The sequence below is a fragment of the Lemur catta genome, chromosome 8 (assembly GCF_020740605.2).
Source record: "Lemur catta isolate mLemCat1 chromosome 8, mLemCat1.pri, whole genome shotgun sequence".
Classification (NCBI taxonomy): Eukaryota; Metazoa; Chordata; class Mammalia; order Primates; family Lemuridae; genus Lemur; species Lemur catta.
This window is the reverse complement of record NC_059135.1, coordinates 17742980-17764398: the sequence shown is the minus strand read 5'-3', so window position 1 is coordinate 17764398 and position 21419 is coordinate 17742980. Positions and strand designations below refer to the sequence as shown.

Here is a 21419-nt window from a genome sequence, read left to right as displayed (position 1 = left end):
GCTTGCGCGTGCATCAGAGCCACCGGGGGACTGTTGCCACACGGGGGCCTGGCCCTGCCCCAGAGGTTCTGAGTCAGTTAAACCTACAGAGGGACCCAAGAATGTGCATTTCTTACAGGTTTGCAGGTAATGCAGGTCCCAGGTGACTCTGAGAGCCACCGGCCTGAGCTAACAGGCCTTGGCAGCAGACGGCCAGGTCCTCACGCTGACTCTCGGCTGCTACCTTACTGTGCAACCTTGAGCAGGTCACTCTGTCCTTGCTGCTCCTCAGTGGGACTGCACAGGGTTATTTGGTGGGGATCAAATGAAATAAAGCACATAAAGCGCTCAGGACAGCGCCTGGTACGCAGGAAGCGCTCAGTGCATGTGAGTGATCATTATTGTTTACTGGCTCCACCCTTGGGGCGGCACCCACATGTCCCCAAGGCCCAGGCCCTCTCTGGCCCACCCTGCCCCACCCCTCCTGGGTCTGGCAGGGTGTAGACAAGGGAGCTGGAGTCAATATTAGAAACCACAGGCCTCAGCAGTGCAAGAGAAACTTTCTCTTCCTGCCAGCGATCATCTGAGCACCATCCCCTTTGCCCCTGCCCTCCCTAGCGCCAGCTGGAGGCCAGCCGCAGGGCGACGCTTGCCAGCAATCAGATGCCTTCAGCTTACTGGTTGAGATGCTTTCCGAGGAGCTGAAAATTTCCAAAAACCCCTCCTGACCTAAACACCCGAGTTATCCTGCAGAGTTTGCAAACACGGCCCAGGCAAGCATGCTGCCCTCCCCACCTCGGCCCTCCACCCCATTCTCCCGGGATTGAAGTCCTATTTCTGTGCCTCCCAACCACTGCCAACCTACTTGGAAGGAAAAAGGCAAGGGACTGGTAACATGAGGGCAAGGGCCCCTAAGGCGGCCCCTGCCCAGGCCCTGCCTGCAGGCTGGGGCCATAAAGAAGCCCCTGGGCCACCTGGAGCTGTGGCCACCCAAGGCAGCAGCCCCAGAGCTCCAATGGCTGGCAGAGACCCCCTCAGCCCCGACTGTCACCCTACTTTCAGCCACAACGCCCCCATACACCCACACACACTTTTACCCTTTCCCTGGTTTATTTTTCTCCTTAGAACTCACCATACTCCAATGCACTATATATTGACTTGCTTGTCTCATTGAGTCTGTCTCTCCCACTAAAATATAAGTTCCTTCTCCCCCCACCCCCCACCGAGCCCAGAACAGTGCCTGGCACGCTGTAGGCCCTCTGTAAATGCCTGTCGAGTGAACAACCAAGGGAGCCCTCATTGTCTCCCCGATGCCCTACCATGCTCGGCATGACGCAGCCAACACCCCTGGGACCCCCTGGAACCAAAGCCCCCGACTGCCATCTTCGCTTAGTGTTTGGTCAGGACCTTTCTACACCCACCCAACCCAACACACACACACATTCACACAAACACAACATCCTTGCACGCCATTCCTCAGTACATCAGCTCTGAGGGACTTGTTTCAGAGGTGGGGAAACTGAGGCACAGAGAGGTCTGACGGACGTGCCCAACCTCTCACGGCAAGGTGCGTGGCAGTGCAGGAGCTGGCTCCCAGGTGTGTAGAGCCCACTGCCAAGCTCACCCCACTGCCCTGGTCCTTGGTTCCCAGCCCGCCGGTAGGCAGGGTTAGCTGGCACCTCCTGTGGGCTCCTCTCTGCCTTCCCCACAGTCGGCGGCTGCAGGATGGAGCAGGTGGAGCCCAGACAGGGACAGCGCCTCCATCCGGCCCCACCCGCTGCCCAGTCCCAGGACAAGTCCTGGACCATAGGTCCCCAGGCTTTCCAAAGTGAGGGCAGCCACTCTGTAACCCTTCCAGACTCCTCCTTCCTCCAGGCAGGACAGCTCAGACTCCAGCTTGGGAGCAGGTGGCAGGGTTTCGGCGTAGCGCTACCTAAAAGCCAAGCCCTGCTCTTCATGGACCGTTCTGCCCTAGGGTCCCAAACTAGGGTGTCTGGAGCAAGGCAGGGAGCAGGGTGAGGCACTTAGGGCACAAAACATATGCAGGCATCACTCTCAGGCCCTGCAAGTGCACCTGACAATCCCGAGAGCGACGCCCACCCAGATCTTGCACCGCGGGTGCCTCACTGTCCCCATTCTAGTGTGGCACTGGCCTGGCCACGCCTCCTCGTCAAGTGGGTGCAAGAACAACTGCTCATTAGGTGCCAGCAGTGCCCTGGACACAGTATCAGGCTCTTTGCTTTCCCCGTCATCAACCCTCATAACCACACTAGGAGGGGAACATTACCCCATTTTACAGTTGAGAAAACTGAGGGCCCAAGAGACTAAATGACTTGTCCAAGGCTACACAGCCACTCAGCAGGAGAGCTGGTGTCTGAACCTTGCTCCTCTCAGCCCCTGTGCTATGGCTCCTCTCCCTGGCAATGACCTTTAGTCAGCTCCTGTCCCTCCTAACCAACTGCCCTCCTGTCGGGAGCAAGATTTCTGACAGGGGTGGCTATCTGTAGCCATCCCTGTGCCCCAGGCCTCAGGAGAGTCTTCCTCACTGCACTTCCACAGGAAGAGCAGGAACTGGGCTGCAGCAGGAGAGATCGAGATCAGACAACAGAGAGAACTTCCTGAATTTGAGGGGTTGTGGACCACAGCATGGACAGGGAAGCTGCACATCCTTCCCTCAGTTTTTTTTTCCAAAAAAAGACAAGCATGGCCCCTGTATACAAGCCTGTACCCTCCTCCATTGTGTGGGCCCAGAGAGGGGCCAGGATGGGAGGGTGGCTGGGATGACTGCCTGGAGGCTCACGCAGTGGGACACGTTGGTGGCCTGCAAGGAGGGTGGGCCGGGAAAAATGCGTCTGTGGGCTGCTGTTTTGGAGGAAGAAAACGGCAGGGTGGGGGGGGGTGCCCAAGCCTGAGCTCAGGGCTGGGGGGTTGGGGGCAGAATGCAGCCTCAGCCTCCAGAGGAACATTCCGTCCAGAATTCCTCACACCCTGCCCCCTTCCACCCAGCTCTCCCCACTCTGGCCCCCTGGGAGGCCTGGAATCCAGGCAGTTTTGGGGGCTAAAAAGACCCCATGACATCACATCTACCGCCATGGCAGTGAACTGTGAGGTCACCACAGCACTGCCGGTCGGAAAGGGAGGTGGGAGCCTCAGACCCAGGACCCAGAGAAAGTTATTCCAGGCTCATTTGTTCCAAAAATAGGGCCATAAGCAGATGCAGGGCCGGGGCTGAGAGCAGAAGGGAAGGGCAGGGAAATGGCATTTACGGGGCACTTAGAGGGAGCGTGGCTGGCGGAGATGGCACGTGATAGCCATGCCTCCTTTAATGGTCCCCACAGCCCCCTGAAGGCCAAGTATCAAGAGATCATAACAAAAACAACAGAGAGACTCTTTCTCAGTGCTCTGTGCCTCCCAAGGCATCCTGGCTTAATTGTCACAAGGGCTCTAGAAGGAGCACTTCGAACCCCTTTTGGCAAATGAGGAGCCTCAGTTTCCAGGGAGAGTGGCCAGCTGACTGTGAGCTGCACCTTGAGCCTCCATCTGAGGACCTGGCAGCAAATGCCCAGGGGCTGGAGGGAGGGCACTGGGCAGGTGGGGCAGGAGGGGGGCGTGGCAGGGGAAGCCAGCAGCCAGAGCCTGGGACCCCAAGTGTACGGGCTCAGTTGCTGCAGGGGCCACATCCTCTCCCAGGCAGGCAGAGGCCACCGGAGGAAAAGAACAGGCCCGAAGTGATTAAGTGGAAAGTTATGTCTGATTTTCCCTGCACCCCCCAGGGGAGGGGACTGGCAAGCTCACTCCTGTCCTCAGCCCCTCCCCCCCAACTCACCCCCAGGGGCCAAATCCTGGCGGAGGCTGGGCAACCGTGGACACCCCCACCAGGCTGGCTTGCACACATTCACCAGCCCTGGCCCTGGGCCAGGCTGGAATATTTCACGCCCCCCACTGGATGTGGCTGTCCTCCCCCCGTCCCCCGTGCCAGGGCACTGGAAAGCTGTGCTTCCCGAGGCCTTGCTACCCGCCCCCAGCCCCCTCGCGTAAGCACCCCTGATGCGTACCCCCTCCAGCCCCATCCAGATCGCCCTGCCCTCCTCTGGCAGCCCTCCCTGCCAGGCCACCCCACAGCTGGCAGCTGACTCCCAGCTCTAACGCCCTGCTTTGGGTCACTCCTCCACTCAGGGACCCAGAGTGGCCTCAGTGCTTAGCACATCAAGTCCAAGTTCCTCAATTCAGCTTGCAGACTCCACCACGATCTGGCCCTTCCCCCGCACCCCCACCCCCACCCCCACCCCACTGCTTTGCCCTCTCTTCTCTGGCACGCAGACTCTGCTCACAGCCGCTCGGGCCCACTCAAGCCACGCTCATTCCTGCCTCCATCCCGTACTCTCGCCGTTCCTGTCACCAGTCCCAGCCAGGGCCACCGAGGGTATGTTCGAGCCCAGGTAATACAAGATTGCCCTGTCCCCTCGTCCCCCAGCAAGAGCAGACTAGCCCAGAACATCTACCTAGATGGCCCCGGGCCTCTGTCAGACCCAGCAGTTGGTACCGAGGCCCTGCCCTCTCTGTTTCAGCCCTGCCACCCACTGGAACACGCTCTCCCCCTCCTCCCTCCTCTCTTCCATTTGCTCAGATCTTAAACTGGCCGGACGACCGCAGCACAGACAGATGGCTTCCTCCCCTGCACCCCAAGGCTACCTCTGGTCAGAAGCCCAGAGTCGGGCACTAATTAATCTCCATAGCATAGTCTTCTCTCTCTCTTTGCCACTGACCAGCAGGGTCCCGGAGGGCACGGCCCTTCACCCTACCTGGGCCTCTCCCAGTCGGGGTCACAGGGGAGGTGTTTAGCACATTCAGGGATGCCTTGACCTCAGGGACCTTGTGCCCTCACAGCCCAGCCCGGGGGCAGGACCTCAGTGGGCTCTGAGGACTGTCACCCAGGCAGCTCCCCCATCAGCACCGTGCCTCGCCCCTGAGAGGTGTTAGTGAGTGTGTGATGTTCCATGAAAGAACACCCCACTGAGCCATCTTAGGTATTAGAAGGCGCTTCTGTACACCCAGGTCTCCTCTTCTTCGTGACAACCTCCACCTACCAGGCCAACATATTCTCGCTCCCATTCTGCGCCCATCCCCTGTGTTCCCTCTCTGGACTAAGCAGCCCTAGGGGCTGCACAAGCTGGAATTTCCAACCTCCCTCCCCATGCTGTGCATCCTCTGAGGAATGCAACACCCAGAGTTTGCCGCTCCCAGTTGAAAATCAGCCCTTTTTCAGGATTTCACAAAGATGGCCACTGGTGGCCTGCCCAGTTCCTCGGGATGAGTGATGCATCAGACTGGAGTGCAGAGTCACTACCGTGACCAGTCATCGCTCTCCTTGATGGAGAGCAAGACAGCAGGCCGGGGCTGAGTCCACGCTTCCCCTGGTGCCAGTTCGTAGCACGCCCTCCCCGTCGTCCGTGACACAGCCAGTGCCTTCCAGCCCCAGATCTGACACTGAGAGACCTTGGGAAAGTCATTTTAAAATCTCAGGGCTTGTTTCCTTATCTGCAAAAGAGCAGGGTTGGGCCAGACGGCATCTAAGTCCTCTCCGCCCTGTGGCTCCAGGCCTACTCCATGCGTGCCCACCTGCCTTCGAGAAACCCTGACAGCTCTGGCAGAAAAGAACCTCGCAGCCCCAGCATGTAGAATGTGCCGGGCACACAGCAGGCGCCCCGGAGAGAGTTATTGGAGGGATGACGAGAGGGTGAAATGGATGCACAGACCCTCCACAAATCCCAGGCCTACTGGCAAAGAGAGAAGCCAGCTGTTTAGAAAGAGGGGCCCAAGAGAAGCCCGCCACCTGCAAACGCCAGGGACTTACATCAGGATCAAGCACCCAGGGCACCCTGGGGAGCAGAAAGACCAGGAATCCGCTCCTGACCCAGCCTTGCCACCGCTGGCTGTGTGGCTGTGAGCAGGTCAGCCCTCTTTTCTGAGCCCCAGTTTGTTCCACGACACAATCTGCCCTTCCTGCCTACCCAGAATGGACTTGGGCCCGCCCAGGATCCTGCAAAAGCCACTGTGAGTCCCTGATGGCCCAGTGTCATGAAAAGGGCTTTGAAAACTGCAGGTGCTATGCAAGTAACAGCAACATTTGTCATTATTAGCGGTTAGGAGGGTGGACTCTTGTCCCAGACCACTGGGTCAGAATCCCAGCTCCCCCTTTTAGTTGCTCTGTGGCCTTCAGCCTCAGCTACTCATCTATGACATTGGGGATGCTCGTGGCACCTTGTCATTATGCTGTCATCAGGATTAAATGAGTGTATTTTCATAAAGCTTTCAAAACAAAGCTCGGCAGATACCAAGTCCCATGATAGGGTGAACCTCTCACTGTGGCTGTTATTACTGGTGTGGGTGAAACCAGCCTGGAAGTCCCCTTCTCCCCTTCACCTCCTCCCTCCAGCCCCCCCACCTGACCTCCAGACCTCCAAGTCACTCTGCGAGGACATTCCGAGCCCCTGGCTGGGATGGCCTGTGCAAGGAGAAGCAGAGTGCACACCGTTTCTCCCCCAGCCCAGTCTCCAGGGTTCCGGGCTGTGTGTGGAGAAGGCCCGCGTCCGGCCGACCTTGACAGCCACTCCATGTGGCTATCACCCTTAGGAAATTCCCTTGGTCATTTTTCAGAAGTTGAGAAAAGCTGCTTCAGCTCTTTGCAAGGACCAGGAGTGTCCATGGCAAACAAGCCCTCCCCGCTCTCCAGCCGGCCCCACCAGTGCACCCACAGGAGGGCGGTGACCCTAGGACCCTTCCACCCAAGGCCTTGGGCAACATCTGTTGAGTAAGGCAAAAACACGGGTTGAAGATTAAGCCACTCTGGCCTGGCTGGCCCAGGCACAGGCTGGAAAATGTGTTTGGCCGGCAGGGCCTGAAGCTGGGCAGAAAGTCTGTGTCCCAGATGAGGGGTCTGAATCCCACAGGGCTAGGATTTAAGCAAGATCAGTGAGAAGGCTGGAGGGAGAGCTGCAGCCAAACTGAGCTATGGGGAAAACACGACAGACAGACAGACAGACAGACACACCGTGTGAGGGACAGGGAGGGGGCAGGGAGGCTGGGGACCAGCGCTGCAGAGGCTGAAGGGCAGGCAGCAAATGGAAAAGGAAGGAAAAATACAAACCCGCCCTTTCCTCCCTCTTGTGAACCTGTTCAAAGCACTCGCCTCGCCCACCCGTGAGGAAACAGGTGCGGAGCGCTCTCAGGGGAAGCCAAACTTTCTCCCGTTTCCCCTGGGCCACTTTCCCACTCCCTGGGGACAGCAACAGAGCTTCCAGCTGAAGGCAGCCGTCCCCCGTAGACTCCCACCCACAGAACTCAACAGCCCCGCCGGCAGCAAACCAGGCAATACGGGCAAGAGCAGTCCTGTTCATTGGGTGCCTACCCTGAGCCAGACGTCGGGCTGAACGCCTTGCTTCCAGTCACACAATAAACACGTATAGAGCACCTACTGTGTACAAGACAGTGGAGACACAGCAACAAACAAAACAGGAGAAATCCCCTGTCCTCATAGAGTTCACATGCTGGCCTGGGCAACGCCCCTTGGACAGGATAAATAAGTAAACTGCACAGTGCATCAGAGGGTGACATGTGCTAAGGGGTAACGACAGCAGGGAAGAGAGATAGGGTTGCTGGGGGAAGGGAAACGCTGACACTTGAGTAAAGACTTGGGCAGGAGGGAGCTTTGCTGGTACCCGCGGGAAGAGCATTCCAGACAGAGGGAACAGTAAGTGCAAAGGCCCGGAGGCATCGTGCCCGGTATGTTCAAGGACTAGCAAGAGGCCTGGTGGCTGAAACAGAGTGAGTGAGGTGGGAGGGAACTGAGGAGAGAGGAAGATGATGAGAGAGAAGTAGAGGAGAAGGAGACGAGGTGAGAGAGGAAACCTGTCATGTAGGGCAGTGCTCCCAATGGGAGAAACTGGGCTTTTGCTCCAAGTAAGGGAGACAGGCATTGAGGGGTTTTGAAAACAGATTAATTAAATGGATTAATTTGCTCATTTTATTCTTCCGACAACCTTACAGGGTAGGTACTATTACTAACCCCCATTCTGAAGAAGGGAATCTGCAGTCCAGAGAGAGTAAGCCATGGCCAGGGGGCCACACGGCCAGGGGGTGGGGAGCCGGGTCCCAGAGGGAGGCCGTCTAACTCCCCGCTCTCCACCACAGGGGTAGGCTCTGAATCAGGTAGGGGAGCCTCTGGGAGCACAGCCCGGTGTCACTGGGCCCCTCTACCACCAGGTGGCTGACCCACCCTCCCCGAAAGGGCAGAGCCCCCTGCACAGATGGGGCACATCACAGAGACTCGAAGATTCTACAACCCCTCTCAGGCAGGCGTTCCTTGTGGATTCTATCTGCCGTCCCTCCCACTGGAATGCCAACCTATTCCCTTCTGTCCCAACCTCTGACCCCTCCTCATGTAAACAGAGCTCACAAGACTCCCAGCGGCCAGACATCTGGCTTCTGCCTGGTGGTCTCTAAACCCTGGGCCCCCAGGCTCCCAGAGCAGCCAAGGACATTCTGTCCTCAGCCACAAGGTGGTCGTTCAGCAGGGACGATGAGAGATGTACACTCACGCCTCCCCACCCGCCCTCCTCAGGCTCCCCTCATGTCCCTCTGCAAGCCAAGAGTGATTGCTCACTGGCCGTTCCAAGCCAGGCTGCACTCTGGCCCCATTCCCCACAGCACCCCGCCCCCCACACCCGCTGTTGTCAGATGACCCTTGACTGGGCTCTGTGCAAATAACGCTCCACAGCTGGAGCAGCACAGCTGGGCAGCACTGAGGCCCAGGCCCAGGAGGGTCTGACCCTGGTGAGGCCAGGGGCAGAGGGGCCACTGCAAAGAAGGTACACAGCCTGGCAGGGCCTGGGCCTGGGCCAGTGAAGAGAGCAGTGACACCAAGAGCCCGGAGCACTTCCCTGTGCTTTATGTCATTCCATCGCCACGTCAAACAGGGAGGGAGGGACAGGGAACATTTATGAGCACTGAGGGGACCTCTGGAGCATCTAGTCCGGCCCCTCTCTTTGACAGAAAGGGAAACTGAGATCCAGAAAGCAAGAGGGTGGGATCGACCCATCGTCACAGGGCACATGGGTGCTGGTGCAGAAGAAGGGACCAGGTGGCCTAACTGGACCCCAGGAGAGCCTTCGTCCCCAGCCCCCGGCCACACCAGTACCACCACCAGCACCTCCCACCAAACCATCCATCACCCCTACATGGTGCCCTTCCGTGACACATCCCACACGCCCATGCACACACACACACACACGCACACACGTGCACACGTGCACGCATGCAGGCCCCTTCCTCTGCAGCCCCCAGGGCCCTGCCCACCTCCAGCAGGGAGCAGGAGGACCTCTGACAGGGGAGAAGGTGCTGAGGGGCAGGAAGGAAGAGCATCCAACACCCCAAAGCAGCCCAGCGGGGCCAGCCTGGAGCAGGGCCCTCTCCACAACTCACAGGGAGCCGCCCCTGTCCAGGCTGATGGGGAAGGGAGTGGGGGAAACGGAGGGACAGCAGAAAAGCAGGGTCAAGCCAAGGAGCTTGGAGGCAGAACAGAGCCCACCTGGCTGTGAGAAACTGCCCGGGTCATGCCATCCACCCCTGCCCCCAGCTGAAGGGTGCCTGACCCAGGACCTGGCGGGGGGAAGGAGATGCCACAGCAGCCCCTGGTCCTCTGAGCCCTGGGACAACAGGCACCTGGCCAGGCCTGGAGACACACGAGATGCCCTTTTATGGGTTTTTCCAAGGACTCCAGTCTCAAGGTTGGAAACAGCAGGCCCTGCATCTCATCAGAAGGGGCCTCATGACTCATTTCCTCCCGGTCCAGCTTCGGCCTAGGGAGGTCGACCCTCCTCCTCCCACCTCATTGCCCAACGCCACACTCCGTCTAAAGAAGGCTCCAGTGGGGAGCTGGGAGCTGCGGAAACGGGGTGCGCGGCTGGCAGGGTAAGGGAGGGTGTCACTCACCACCATCTCATGGCTGGACGGAGGGATGCAGGGGGCGGCCACCTGTAGGAGGAACAGAGAAAGGGCAGGTGAGCATCTCTTCCCAAAGCCATCCTGTGCCCCGCCCTGACGCTTTCCAGTTTGAGGGTTCTGCAGAAGACTGGGGACCAGGGAAACGCTCGCTCGGGCAGTAACGCCTGGGGAAGGGAGGGGCGCAGAACGCAGAAGTGAAATGTGCGGCAAGGCCACAATTTTGTGAACAGTACGCAGACGCGGGGTCACTGGAGGTCAGACACCAGCACTTTAATACCAGCGGGGCAAGGGAATGAGAAGAAGGATTTTTATTTTTTGCTCTATTTTCTGAATTCTCTACAATATGGTAAAGTTTGGTTTACATTTTTAAAAACTGAGATGAAGACCTCTAGACCAGGGAAAGTTGCCCGCTCCATTCTCCCCGATGCCAAAGGATCTCGCCCAAAGGCCAGAGCTGCAGAGGGCTCCCAGCAGCCCTGGCAAAGCTTCCCGAAGCATGCAGGAAACAGGCGGGGCAGGGCCCCTGCCAGCTCTTCCAAAGAAAGCCATTGGCGTCGCCAATATATGTGAAGGGCTTTGAGGGGCAGAAGTGCCCGCTATGGGCCAGCCATGACCTTCATCAGTTTCATCTTCCTCTCTGATCTGGAGAACGAGATGGCAACTGGGGCCTCCAGACAGGGGTGGGGGAGAGGGAGAGAGGAGAGGAGAGGAAGGGAGGGAGGGCTCGACCGCTCGCTCCCCTCCTTTAGATAACATTCCCCTGGCCAGGCCTGGCAGCCAAGCCATTACCCTGACAATTAGCAGGGGCATTTATCAGAGACTCAATGTGCTCCTTTTTTCTAGCCGGGACACGTTTTTCTTGGAGCTCAGTCCTCAACCCTGGCTCCAGTTCCCGACCTGAACACCAGGCAGGGAGCCCACACAGGGCACAGAGAGGGAGGCTCGCCCTCGGGCATGAGGGTGTCTGGGCACAAGCCATGGATGGCCAGAGGGGGGCCCTCGACAGTGGGCAGCCCCTCCCCGCCCACCACCCCGGTGGAGCCAGTCTTGGCGCAAGCCCACAGCTCAGCCCAGCTCAGCCTCAACTCCTCCTGTGCATGCTGTCGTCCCGACGGCCTGGGGGCTCCCAGGCTTGACACCCCAGCCCAGCTGAGGACACTGGAGCCCAGCGCATGTGACAGTACCCCACGGTCTGGGTGACACAGCTGGGAGTTAGCAGCCCTGGGTTCTGGACCCACTTGTGGCACAGGCTCCCTGCCCAACTCTTTCTCCAGCAAAGAGGCCGAAGCAGTCTTAGCATTTACCACCCTTTATTCAACAGAATTCCAGGACTGTTGGGAGAATCACATGGGGCCAAAAAACCCAACAACAATAATATCCAGCACTTATAGTAAATGTACTCCATGACAGGTGTTATTATAAATGCTTTACCTGTGCTAACTCATTTAATCCTTTCAACAACCCAGTAAGGTGGGTACTAATGTCGTATCCCCCGCTGAGGTGCATGGGGCACAGAGAGGTTAACCAACTTGCACAAGGTCACACAGCTGATGGTGGCCGGGATTTGAATCCAGGCGGTATGATCCCAAGTCAAGATGTGAAGGGGACCTTACCATTCATAGCCCGACTCTCAGGATAATGAGGAAACAGGGACAACCACTTCCAGAAACCCAAGGCTCTTGATACACACAGGCACAGGGCTATGAGTGACTATTTTAGAAAAGGGCTCTACAGGGACAGGGCCCAAGGGTGGGGTAGAGGTGCTGGGGGAACAGACCGGGAGGGAAGGGAGGGTCAGGGCCCAGAGCGGCTGTGTCCTGCAGGGCTCCCTGCCTGCCCTGCCCACCAGTCAGTCTTAGCCATAGGGGACACTGCTGTCCCTGCCCGGCACAGCCTCAAACCCCACTCTGGGGGATGTTAGGTTTCACTGTCATGGGTCAGGTCCCCAGGGGGTGCCCTCTCCCAGCTCACCCCATCATGTGGGGCCCTATGCCCTGGCAGGGAGTGGGTACAGTCCCCAGGACACAGCCTTGCTATGCTCATTTCTTCTGAGCTGGAGCCGAGCTGGGCAGGGAACCTGAACTCAGGGCCCAGCTGCAAGAAGAGGGGCCCCTGCCCCAGCCCCTCCACCCGTGCCCCTCTGTTACAGGAGGGGAGAGCGAGGCAGGGGCAGCACAGACAGGCGTCCTCTGAGACAGATGGGAGGGTCTCTCTCCCACACCCAGCCTAAGGCGGTGGAAAGAGGGAGGGCCAGGTGTGCTGACCGTGGTGGCTTCCCCGTCCCCCGAGGCAGGGGCACCCCCTGAGAGCCTGGATCTGCGGGGGAGCTGCCCAGCCCCCACTCGAGGGCCTGAGGCCCAGGTGCCCCTCGGCCTGCTGCCCCCCACGGCCTCTGCCCCCTCCGCCCACAGCTGTGCATTCCAGGCCCGCTGGCCCGCCAGCCCACTAACTTTGTTGTGTGTTTCAGCGTTTCTTGTCTCTCTCTCTTTTTTTTTTTTTAAGCAGAGAAATGTTTCCTTAAAAGGCTGTCTCCTTCCCTCCGGCACCCTGGCCCCTGGCCACCCTCTCAGGAGCCTGGAATGTGCCAGGGAGAACCAGGGCCCCCTGCCACCCTGTGGCCCGTGCCCTATGGCCCCACAGTCCCAGTGTCTGCAGTGACTGTCCCCATTGTCCCTGGGGGCCCAAGCAAGAAAGCTTCCGTCTGCACAGGGGCAGACTCTGGGGGTCTGCAGGGGCCCTCGGTGCCAGCCCTGCCATCGGCTCACCTCCCAGGGCTGGTAGCGCAGGGTTGAGCACAGAAAGGCAGCCGTGGGCAAGCCCTCTTTCCCTGGGACACCTCAGTGACCCATCTAGATCCTGGGAGTAAGAGGGCCTTGTGCCCAGTCTTTCCACTCTGAACAATATAAGAATAATGATAACGTTGCAGCCCCAAATATGTCCATCGCACCTGCTGGGCACCAGGCACTGTTGTTAGCACTTTGTGTAAATTAACTCACTTAATTCTCAGAACAACCCTGAATGTTGTCATTATTGTCCCCATTTTGTGGATGAGGAGACAGAGGCATGTAGAGGCTAATAAACTGGCCAATAGGAGGCAGGGCACACACCCACAGTCTGGCTCCAGAGACGTGCCCTCGCCCTCTGTGCCACGATGACTCTCACAATTTCCACAGAGCCATCGACAACAGCAACAGTGACAGTGATAGACTGCCCATGGAGCGAGTGTGCTGCATGTCTGGACTTGGCCCTTTGCTCACACTAACGAAGCTTAGCTACTGTCCCAAGCCCTTCGCTCAGAGTCCTTGGGAGCTATGGTCCCCATTTCACAGCTGAGGAAACTAAGGCACAGGAAGGGGAAAGATGTGCCCCGCACTGCAGCAGAGCACCTGGCTCCCCAGCCTGTGAGATGGGGGCTTGAGGGTACCACTGGGAGGTGACAGTGTTAGCCACCCAGACCACAGCCAGCGCCTGGCACTCGTCAGCAACCCCCAGGAGTATTGTCTCAACTTCTAAGGTCCCTGGGCACAATGCAAGCAACAGGCACACTGTGGACACTCCCCCAGCATGAGAGGGTCTAAAAACGCTGGACAGCAGGCAGCCCGGGCAGGGAGCTCCCTGTGTGACCTGGCCCCTCCCCTCCTCTCAACCTTCACTCTGTGCCTGACTCCCTAGTCCAGGACCCAATGCCACACACAGGGGTGAGCTCCTCTCAATCCTTCAGACACCTAGCTCTGTCCTTCCTCAGGGCCTTTGCACAGGCTGTTCCCTCTGCCTGGAACACTCTTCCAGCTGTCTGCACAGCTGTGTTCCGCCTGCCCTTCCGGCTTTGTCTTAAATCCCACGACCCCCCAGAGGCCCTCCCTGACCCCTTAGATTTCACACACACACACACACACACACACACACACACCTCTCTCTCCTGTCCCCATCTCTCTTCCTTCACAGCCTTCACAGACCGAATTACAATTTGTAATTAGACATGCGTGTGCTTCCTCGTCTCTAATCCGTTTCCCCCTCTACAGAACAAGTGCCCTGAGGGCAGGAAGCATGTCCTGTTCATCACACTAGTCCCAACCCAGCACACAGTAGGTGCACACTAAATGTCTGTTGAAGGAATGGAAGTGACTCAAGGCCTGAGGAAAGGAGACACTTGGTAAAAATCACTGCCAATTGTTAAGCACCTACTACGCACCAGGCACTGGGGCTAATCCCGTCACATGCCTGATCTTTCTGAGACCCTCCGAGCCTGCAAAGTCAGCAAATCACTCCCGTCTCACAGACGAAGAAAAAGGAGCTGCAAGAGGCCAGGACTCTTGCCCTGGGTCCAGCAGCTGGGAAGGGGTTTAGATCATAATCTCTGCATTTGTGAAAGATAAAATTTCTTGAGGTCTTGGCTCTTTGGGCGACTGGTGTGCTGGTGACATGGAGGTCACCCGTCACAGTTTTTGATCAATCTCATCAGAAGACTTAGGTTGTCCGTGACAGTATTTCAGATGACTGCGGTTATAAAGCCGGGTGCACACATCACCAACCAGAGTGATGTGCACTTATGCAGCTCCATTTTTGACCTGTTTCTCTATGAATATGGCTCATCTGCTCATAGCTATTGTACCTGTGTGGCTGCTCTTAGTATACCTGAGTGTTTGTGCTTGCAGAAATACGTATGTTTTATTGCCTGTTTTATTGTGTAAAGTGGCTTATGAGTCCTATGTCATGTCTTTATAGGTTTCTAAAATAAATCTCTTTTTAAAAACATAAATAAATAAGTATCTTTTAAAGAAATGATTCATTATTTTCTCCAGAATTATATTTTCTGAATTTTGACCTTTCAGGATTTCAATATTTGGGATCATGGCATTCAGGATTGTGTCTTTCAGGATTATAATTGCCTCCCGCTGGAAAGAGGGGAGCTGCAGGCGGAGTCTGGGTCTGTGGGCTCCAGCACTGCTCTTTGCAGAACGAGAGAAAACCCAGGCGCCTGCCTACCGCTGCCCCTGCACCTCTGTGTGCTGCAAGTGGTAGGACCTGGGCCCCAGCTGGGTGATGCTCCTGTCCCCAGGACCACAGGGAAGACCTATGTCCCAGCCTTAGTTACATAAAATCCCAAACTCCTAAACTTGCCCGGCCCTCCAGAGGAGCTCCCCACACCCACGCCCGCCCGGTCTTGGGGCTGGACCCGACAGCCCTGCCCCCAGCAAAACGGTGCCATGTGCATCTGCGAATGAGTGAGAAAGTTGGGGTGTTGTTCTTATGTCTTGCCAGTCCCTTTTTTTAAATTGTGGTAAAATGTACATAACATAAAATTTACCATTTTAACCATTTCTAAGTGTATTCAGTGGCATTAAGTATCTTCACAATATAGTACAACCATCTCCACTATCAATTTCTAGAACTTCTTCTTTCTTTCTTCTTTTTTGCTTTCCATCCTAATTTGTCCTGCATTTCTAGAACTTTTTCATCATCCCAAACAAACCCCACACCCATTAAATAATAATACTCCATTTCCCCTTCCCCTCAACCCCTGGTAACCTCTAGTCTACCCTCGGTCTCTGTGAGTTTGCCTACTCTAGATCCCCATGTAAGAAGAGTCATACAACATTTGCTTTTCCGTGTCTGGCTTATCTCACCTAGTGTTATGGGCAGAACTATGTCTCTCCCCCAAATTCATACGTTGAAGCCCTAACTCCTAGTACCTCACAATGTGACTGTATTTGGAAATAAGGTCTTTAAAGAGGTCATTAAGTTAAAATGAGGTCATTAAGGGCCCTGGTCCAATATGGCTGGTGTCCTTATAGGAAGAGGAAATTGGGACACAAAAATGTACACAGGGAAGACCACGTGAAGACACAAGGCCAAGACAGCCATCTACAAGCCAAGGACAGGTTGGTGTCAGAAGACACCAATCCTGCTGACTCCCTGATCACTGACTTCCAGCCTCCAGAACTGTAAGAAAATAAACCCCCGTTGTTTAAGCCACCCAGTGTGTGGTATTTGGTCATGGCAGCCCTGGCAGACTAATACACTTAGCGTGATGTTCTCAAGACTCACTCATGTTGTAGCTGTGTGAGAAGGACTTTCCTTCCTTTTTTGGGCTGAATACTATTCCACGGTATGGACTGCGTCACCTTGTGTTTATCCGTTCATCCATCTGTGGACACTGCGTTGTTTCCAGAGAAGTTACTGCTGACGCCTACCTCACAGCCCAGCAATTCCAGGCACCCACTTCGAATGACACCAAAAGGTACATGGAGGGGAAGGAACCCGGGGTTTGTACAGCACCTACTGTGTGTCCCTGAGCTGGGTCCTTTATATCCATTACTTTATTTAATCTTATTGATAAGTTTTTTAGGTAAATAGGCTCAGAGAAGTTAAGCAACTTGCCCAAAGACGAACAGCCACAGCAGTAGTCGTCGTGGCAGATACAGACGCGGTAGTTGCTAAGACCTTTGCCTGCCAGGCACTGTCCTAAGCCCCTCTGCATACTGTCACTTCACTCTTCACGACCACCCCACGAGGTAGGCATTAGTGCCTCCATCTCACAGAGCCTTGGGTAGACCCGAGAAGGCACAGTTGCCAAGTGACAGTGCCAGGACTGTCCCCTGGGTTTGCTGGACTCAAACACCTGCTTTTCCCCACCTGTCACGCTGCCTCCACGGTGGGACAAGGCCCGTGCAGCGGCAAAGTGCCGGGCTGCGGGAGCACAGAGAGGGCTCGGGGGTCCCGGGCAGGTTTCACGGAGCACGGGCACCTGAGCCAGGCACGGAGGATGCACCGCCTCCTTTCGTCCACCGTGAGTCTCACCCACCACCCCGTGCATCCCCTGAGGGCGGGAAGCACATCGGGCATTTCCACTGAGGCGTCCCAGGGCCTGCTCAGAGCCTCTCGCTCGCCAGGTTGGTGGGTGGGTTCTGAAAGGTGGGGACGGGGACAGGGCATTTCGGGTGGAAATAACACACGAACGAGGCATGGAGGTGGGAATGCTTGGCACATTGGAAGAACCACTAGATGTCCCCTTTGGCTGCAACACAGGATGGGTGCAGGGAAGGAAGAGCGGGCACCGAAGGGGTACTGAAAGGATGAAAGGAAGAAGGCTGGACCTCTTTCCAGGCTTGACCATGGGCAACTTTGAATGCTCAGCAAGGGAGTTAAGACTTTTAGCTGCTAGCACTGGGGAGCCACTGAAGGTTCCTGAGTGGGAAAGGGACCAGGCTGGAGCTATGCCCCAGAGAAAGAAGTCCTATAGTAGGGCCCAGGGGGAGGTGAAGGGGGGGAGTTTAAGGCAAACAGAGGTCAACACTACTAATAACAAGAAGAAGAAGAAGAAAGTGGGGCAGAAGAGGGGCCCTGAAGCCCAGAGGCCAGGGGCCACCCAGGTACCCTGAAACCTTGGGGCCCTAATCTGCACCCCGACAAACACACATCTGCACCCATCACACCCTACTTCTCTCCCCCACCCCGAGCATGGGAGGGCCCATTCCCTAAGCAGATCCATCCCGCCACACTCTGCCTGCTGTTTACCCTCTGGGCCCCGCCAAGGAGCCTGCAGCCAGGACGCAGCCAGCATCTGAGCCCTGGTCACTGAGGTGACACCAGAGGGGCAAGAAAAATCCAGCCAATGACCCCAGAAGAGTCCAGTCTACTTGCTCATGACTGAGGAAATAGCCAGATGACCCCTCCCCTGCACCTGGGAGCCACATCACGAGTCCACTGGGCCCCATCTGGAAGGCCCCAGCCAGCCCCTGCAAGCCGGGCAAGGGCAGCCGGGGAGGCCCGCGGAGTGGATGGCAGTCGGCGTGGAAGCAAGGTGGGAGGCAGGATCCTCCAGGGCCTGAGGGTGCTCAATAGACAGGGAGCTAAAAAAATGCCAAGGCTGCAGGGGAGGGCGTGAGGACAAAGCCTACCCCAGCAGGGCTCGAAGACACCAGCCTCCCAGGCTGAGCCCCAGGCCCTGGGCAGGAGGGGTCCTGGGGAGGACGTGGCCACTGCCCTGGCTCCATCGCGGCCCCAGGCCTGCACCCTCCCACCGCACTCCCCACTCCAGGGCTTGTCCAGCCTCTCCGGGCTCCCCGGCCCGCTAGGCTATTTCCTTCCCTTATATAGAGTTCTGCTAGGACCAGGAAAGGAAGTGCATCGAGTTCCTGGAGGCAAGAAAGGGCCTGTTCCCAGCGACACCTTGAGCCAGGGGTCACATGTCCCAGCCCTGAGTCCCCCTCCAGAGCCCGGCCCTTTCCCCAAACCCAGCACAAGCTGAGGCTCAGAACGTAGGGCAGAAAGGACACAGGGGAGCCCCAGAGGGCTGACTTGGGGCACTGTCCCCAAGGCCCCAGTCCCCTCCTGCTCCCCCAAATCTTCTTGGGCCACGCTCCTCTTGGACCACTGAGCTAACCAACCTGTCCCCAAAGCTCGAGCAGCCCCTGCTTCTCCCCAGTTTCTCCTTTTGTCTCAGGACCTTCTTCTCAGTCCCACGCACTGGCCACCCAGCCCACTGCCCAGGCCAGGTCCTGCAGAGCACTCGCGATGGGCTTTCCAGACAGGGGGTTCCCCTCCAGGCAACACCTCCCAACCCCTACCCATACCCACGCCCACACACAGAGCAGCTCGACCCAACACAAGGGCCACTAAACACCTGACTCCAACAAGTAGGAGAGTGTGGGAGTGCTTGACCCTTCAGGAGCCTGCGGAATGTGGGGCTCAGAAGGTCCTGACAGCAGCGGGGTGGGAGGAGAGACTAGCTGGCCCAGCTGTGCGACCAGTGGGCCTCCCACGACTGAAGGTGGTCCCCTTCAGAGCCACCTGGAAGATGGCACATGACGACACCCAGATGGGTGCACCCTGGATGCTCAGCTGGGTGCAGAGAATCCTCTCTGATGATGTGCCTCTGGGGAACCCCAGCTGAGACCCCAAGGGCCCAGTCAGGGGCCACCCTCACCCACACACACAGTCAGCGAGTCTGGGAGAGGTGAGGCTGCACACAAGGCCAGGCTGGTTAGGAGCAAACGCTGGTGAGCAGGAGGGTCAGAGGCGCAGAGCTCAGCAAACCTGCGCGGAGCACTACTGGCCCAGGAGCACAAGAGAGCAAGCCGGGGCACGACAGGAGCAGGACAGTAACCAGAAGACAAGGTGGACTGGAGGGGCCAGAGGGCATGGCTGGGCCAGGGCTCAACCCCCACCAGCATCCTGGACTCATGGTCCGGCCCCACTCGGCTACCTCCTGGCACCCTGTCGTATCCCCCCACCCCCACCCCCCTCCATCCTCCCCCACCCATCTCCCTACCCCCACTCTCTGGCCACCCAAAGTTGTTCAAGCCGGAAACTTGAGCATCCTCATTCACTGCTCCTTCCCTCCCTCCCACCAAGCCTGGACAACCCCTCCTCTCTCTAAATACCTCTCCCAGCCACACACCAGCCCCACCCCAGTCCTCGAAATCACAGAGATTATTGCAGCAGCCTCCCAAAACAGGTCTCCTTGCCCTCAGTCTTGCTCCCTCCACCCTATTTTCTACTTGGCAGCCAGGGAGCTATTTCTAAAATGCACATCCAGCAGTGTCGCTGCTCTGCCTCAAGGCCTTGCATGGCTCCCACGGGATAAAGTCCAAATGCCCTAATATGGCTGTCATGGTCCTTGGGGACCTGGCTGTGTTTCTCTCTCCAGTCCCGTTTCTCACCTCTCACCTCAAAGCCCTTGCTCCAGCCAGAGACAACCACGTTCAGATGCACTTTCACTCAATACTATACACTTTGGGCTAGGAGCTATCAGCCCATTTTACAGATGAGAAAATGAGGCACCAAGAGGTCATATTCTCAGCCTAAGGTCACACAACCAGCAAATAATGGAAATTGAACCAAGTTCTGCTCTGGCAGTGCCCAAAGCCTTGGCCCTGCCCAGGACCACACCACCTTGCCTGGGCGAGGGCCACAGGGAGGGTTTCGTGGAGGGCATGGCCTCTGAGGTGGGTAGGGATGGGAGATGCCAGGGGTAGGAGAACAGCAAGGAGACCAGCTGGCTAGGCTGAGGGCACCATGGCCAAATGGAGAAAGCGGGTTAGAGGGCGACTTGTGCCACAGTGTGCTGTGCTGTGGACTGATGGCCCCAGAGTCAGTACGAGGGATGGGTGAGGGGTGGGGCTGCAGCCCAGGAGTCCAGCCTGGAAGAGGCAGCTGCCACGGCAGTAAGAAGAGGCTCTGAGCCAGGCAGGGAGCAGAGGATAGAGGACAAGGGAGTGAGAGGGAGCAGTGGGGGCGTGGGGAGTCGGATGCTGCTGAGACCTGGCCTGGATGACCTGGGCGAGCCACCGCTCTGTACGAGGAGGTGTGGAGCAGGCAGTTTGGAATGTAGGCTGCAGGTCGCCTTCTCCTGAGATCCAAAGAGCAGGAAAACCCCACCCCTTCTCCCCGGCCTGGAGAAGGGACGTTTGTTCTGAAGCAGGGGGGCTGGTGACAAGCCTATGGCACTGAGAACAGAGCTTCTAGGAAGTTCCTAGAAGAAGCTGGTCAAGGGAAAAGGCCTGTGGTCTGTGGTCAAGGTTCTGGTGGAAGCGGGAGGGGCAAGGGAAGAAAGACCATGCATTCACTGATCAGCGCAGACTGAGCCCCCTCAGAGCCAGGCTCCCAGCTCCTCTGAAGACAGAGATGCATGAGAATGGCCCCTGCCCTGGAGGGAAATTTGTGGCCCAGTGGGGGAGACAGGCATGTAAACAGAGAATTATAAAACAGCCCAGCAACTGCTATCATGGAGGTATAAGAGGGCTATGATTTCACTGGGATTCCAGTCCATGTGTTTTTCCAGAAATTACACCCAGGGGGAAGCTGCCCACCCCACCCCTCACTCACCACCGAGGGTTTCTGTCCCTAGATGAGCACTTGAAGGGACAGAAGTCTTTGACCCTGAGCTGTGCTAGAACAGTAACACAGGAAGGATGCGTGGGAAAATAATCTCAGAGCAATGGGAAAACCCAAGGGGCCAAAGGTCTCAGGAACTGATGAGGACTGTGCCAGCCGCTGGGACGCGTGACAGTAGGCTGGGGGCAGGAGGGAGGCCGAGCCAGGCCCAAGATGGAGAATTCTGGGGCTGGGGCCACACTCAAACCCATACAGACATCAGAGACCCCCACAGACATCAGCCTCTTGCCTTCTGCTCGGCCCGTCTGCTTGCCAGCCAGGACAGCAGCTTACAGACCCCGCTCCCTTCCACACCTGCATGGTTCATTGCAAACTGCAAGCGTCTCCTGCCCTCTTTCCTAATTTGAAGGATGCCACTGATCCCATGGGGCACAGTCAATTGGATAACAGCTTTTGATAAGGGAAAAATGCTACCTGAATTGTACACATCTCGTGGAAACAACCCAAGTGCCCATCAATACATGAGCAGATTAATAAAATGTGGTATATGTATGCCATGGAGTTCTACTCAGCTATAAAAAAATGGTGATCTAGTATCT

At 57.1% G+C, this 21419-nt stretch overlaps 1 protein-coding gene across 2 annotated transcripts in view; it reads right to left on the bottom strand.

The window, feature by feature from the left end:
• TNS1 (tensin 1) overlaps nt 1-21419 on the bottom strand; it is a 165411-nt gene that overhangs the window by 98177 nt on the left and 45815 nt on the right. For both annotated transcript variants that reach the window (XM_045560112.1, XM_045560114.1), the window contains exon 2: nt 9970-10011. In XM_045560112.1, coding sequence (XP_045416068.1) covers nt 9970-9975 — 6 coding nt within the window. In that variant the 5' untranslated portion in view covers nt 9976-10011. The remainder of the gene's footprint in view (nt 1-9969; nt 10012-21419) is intronic.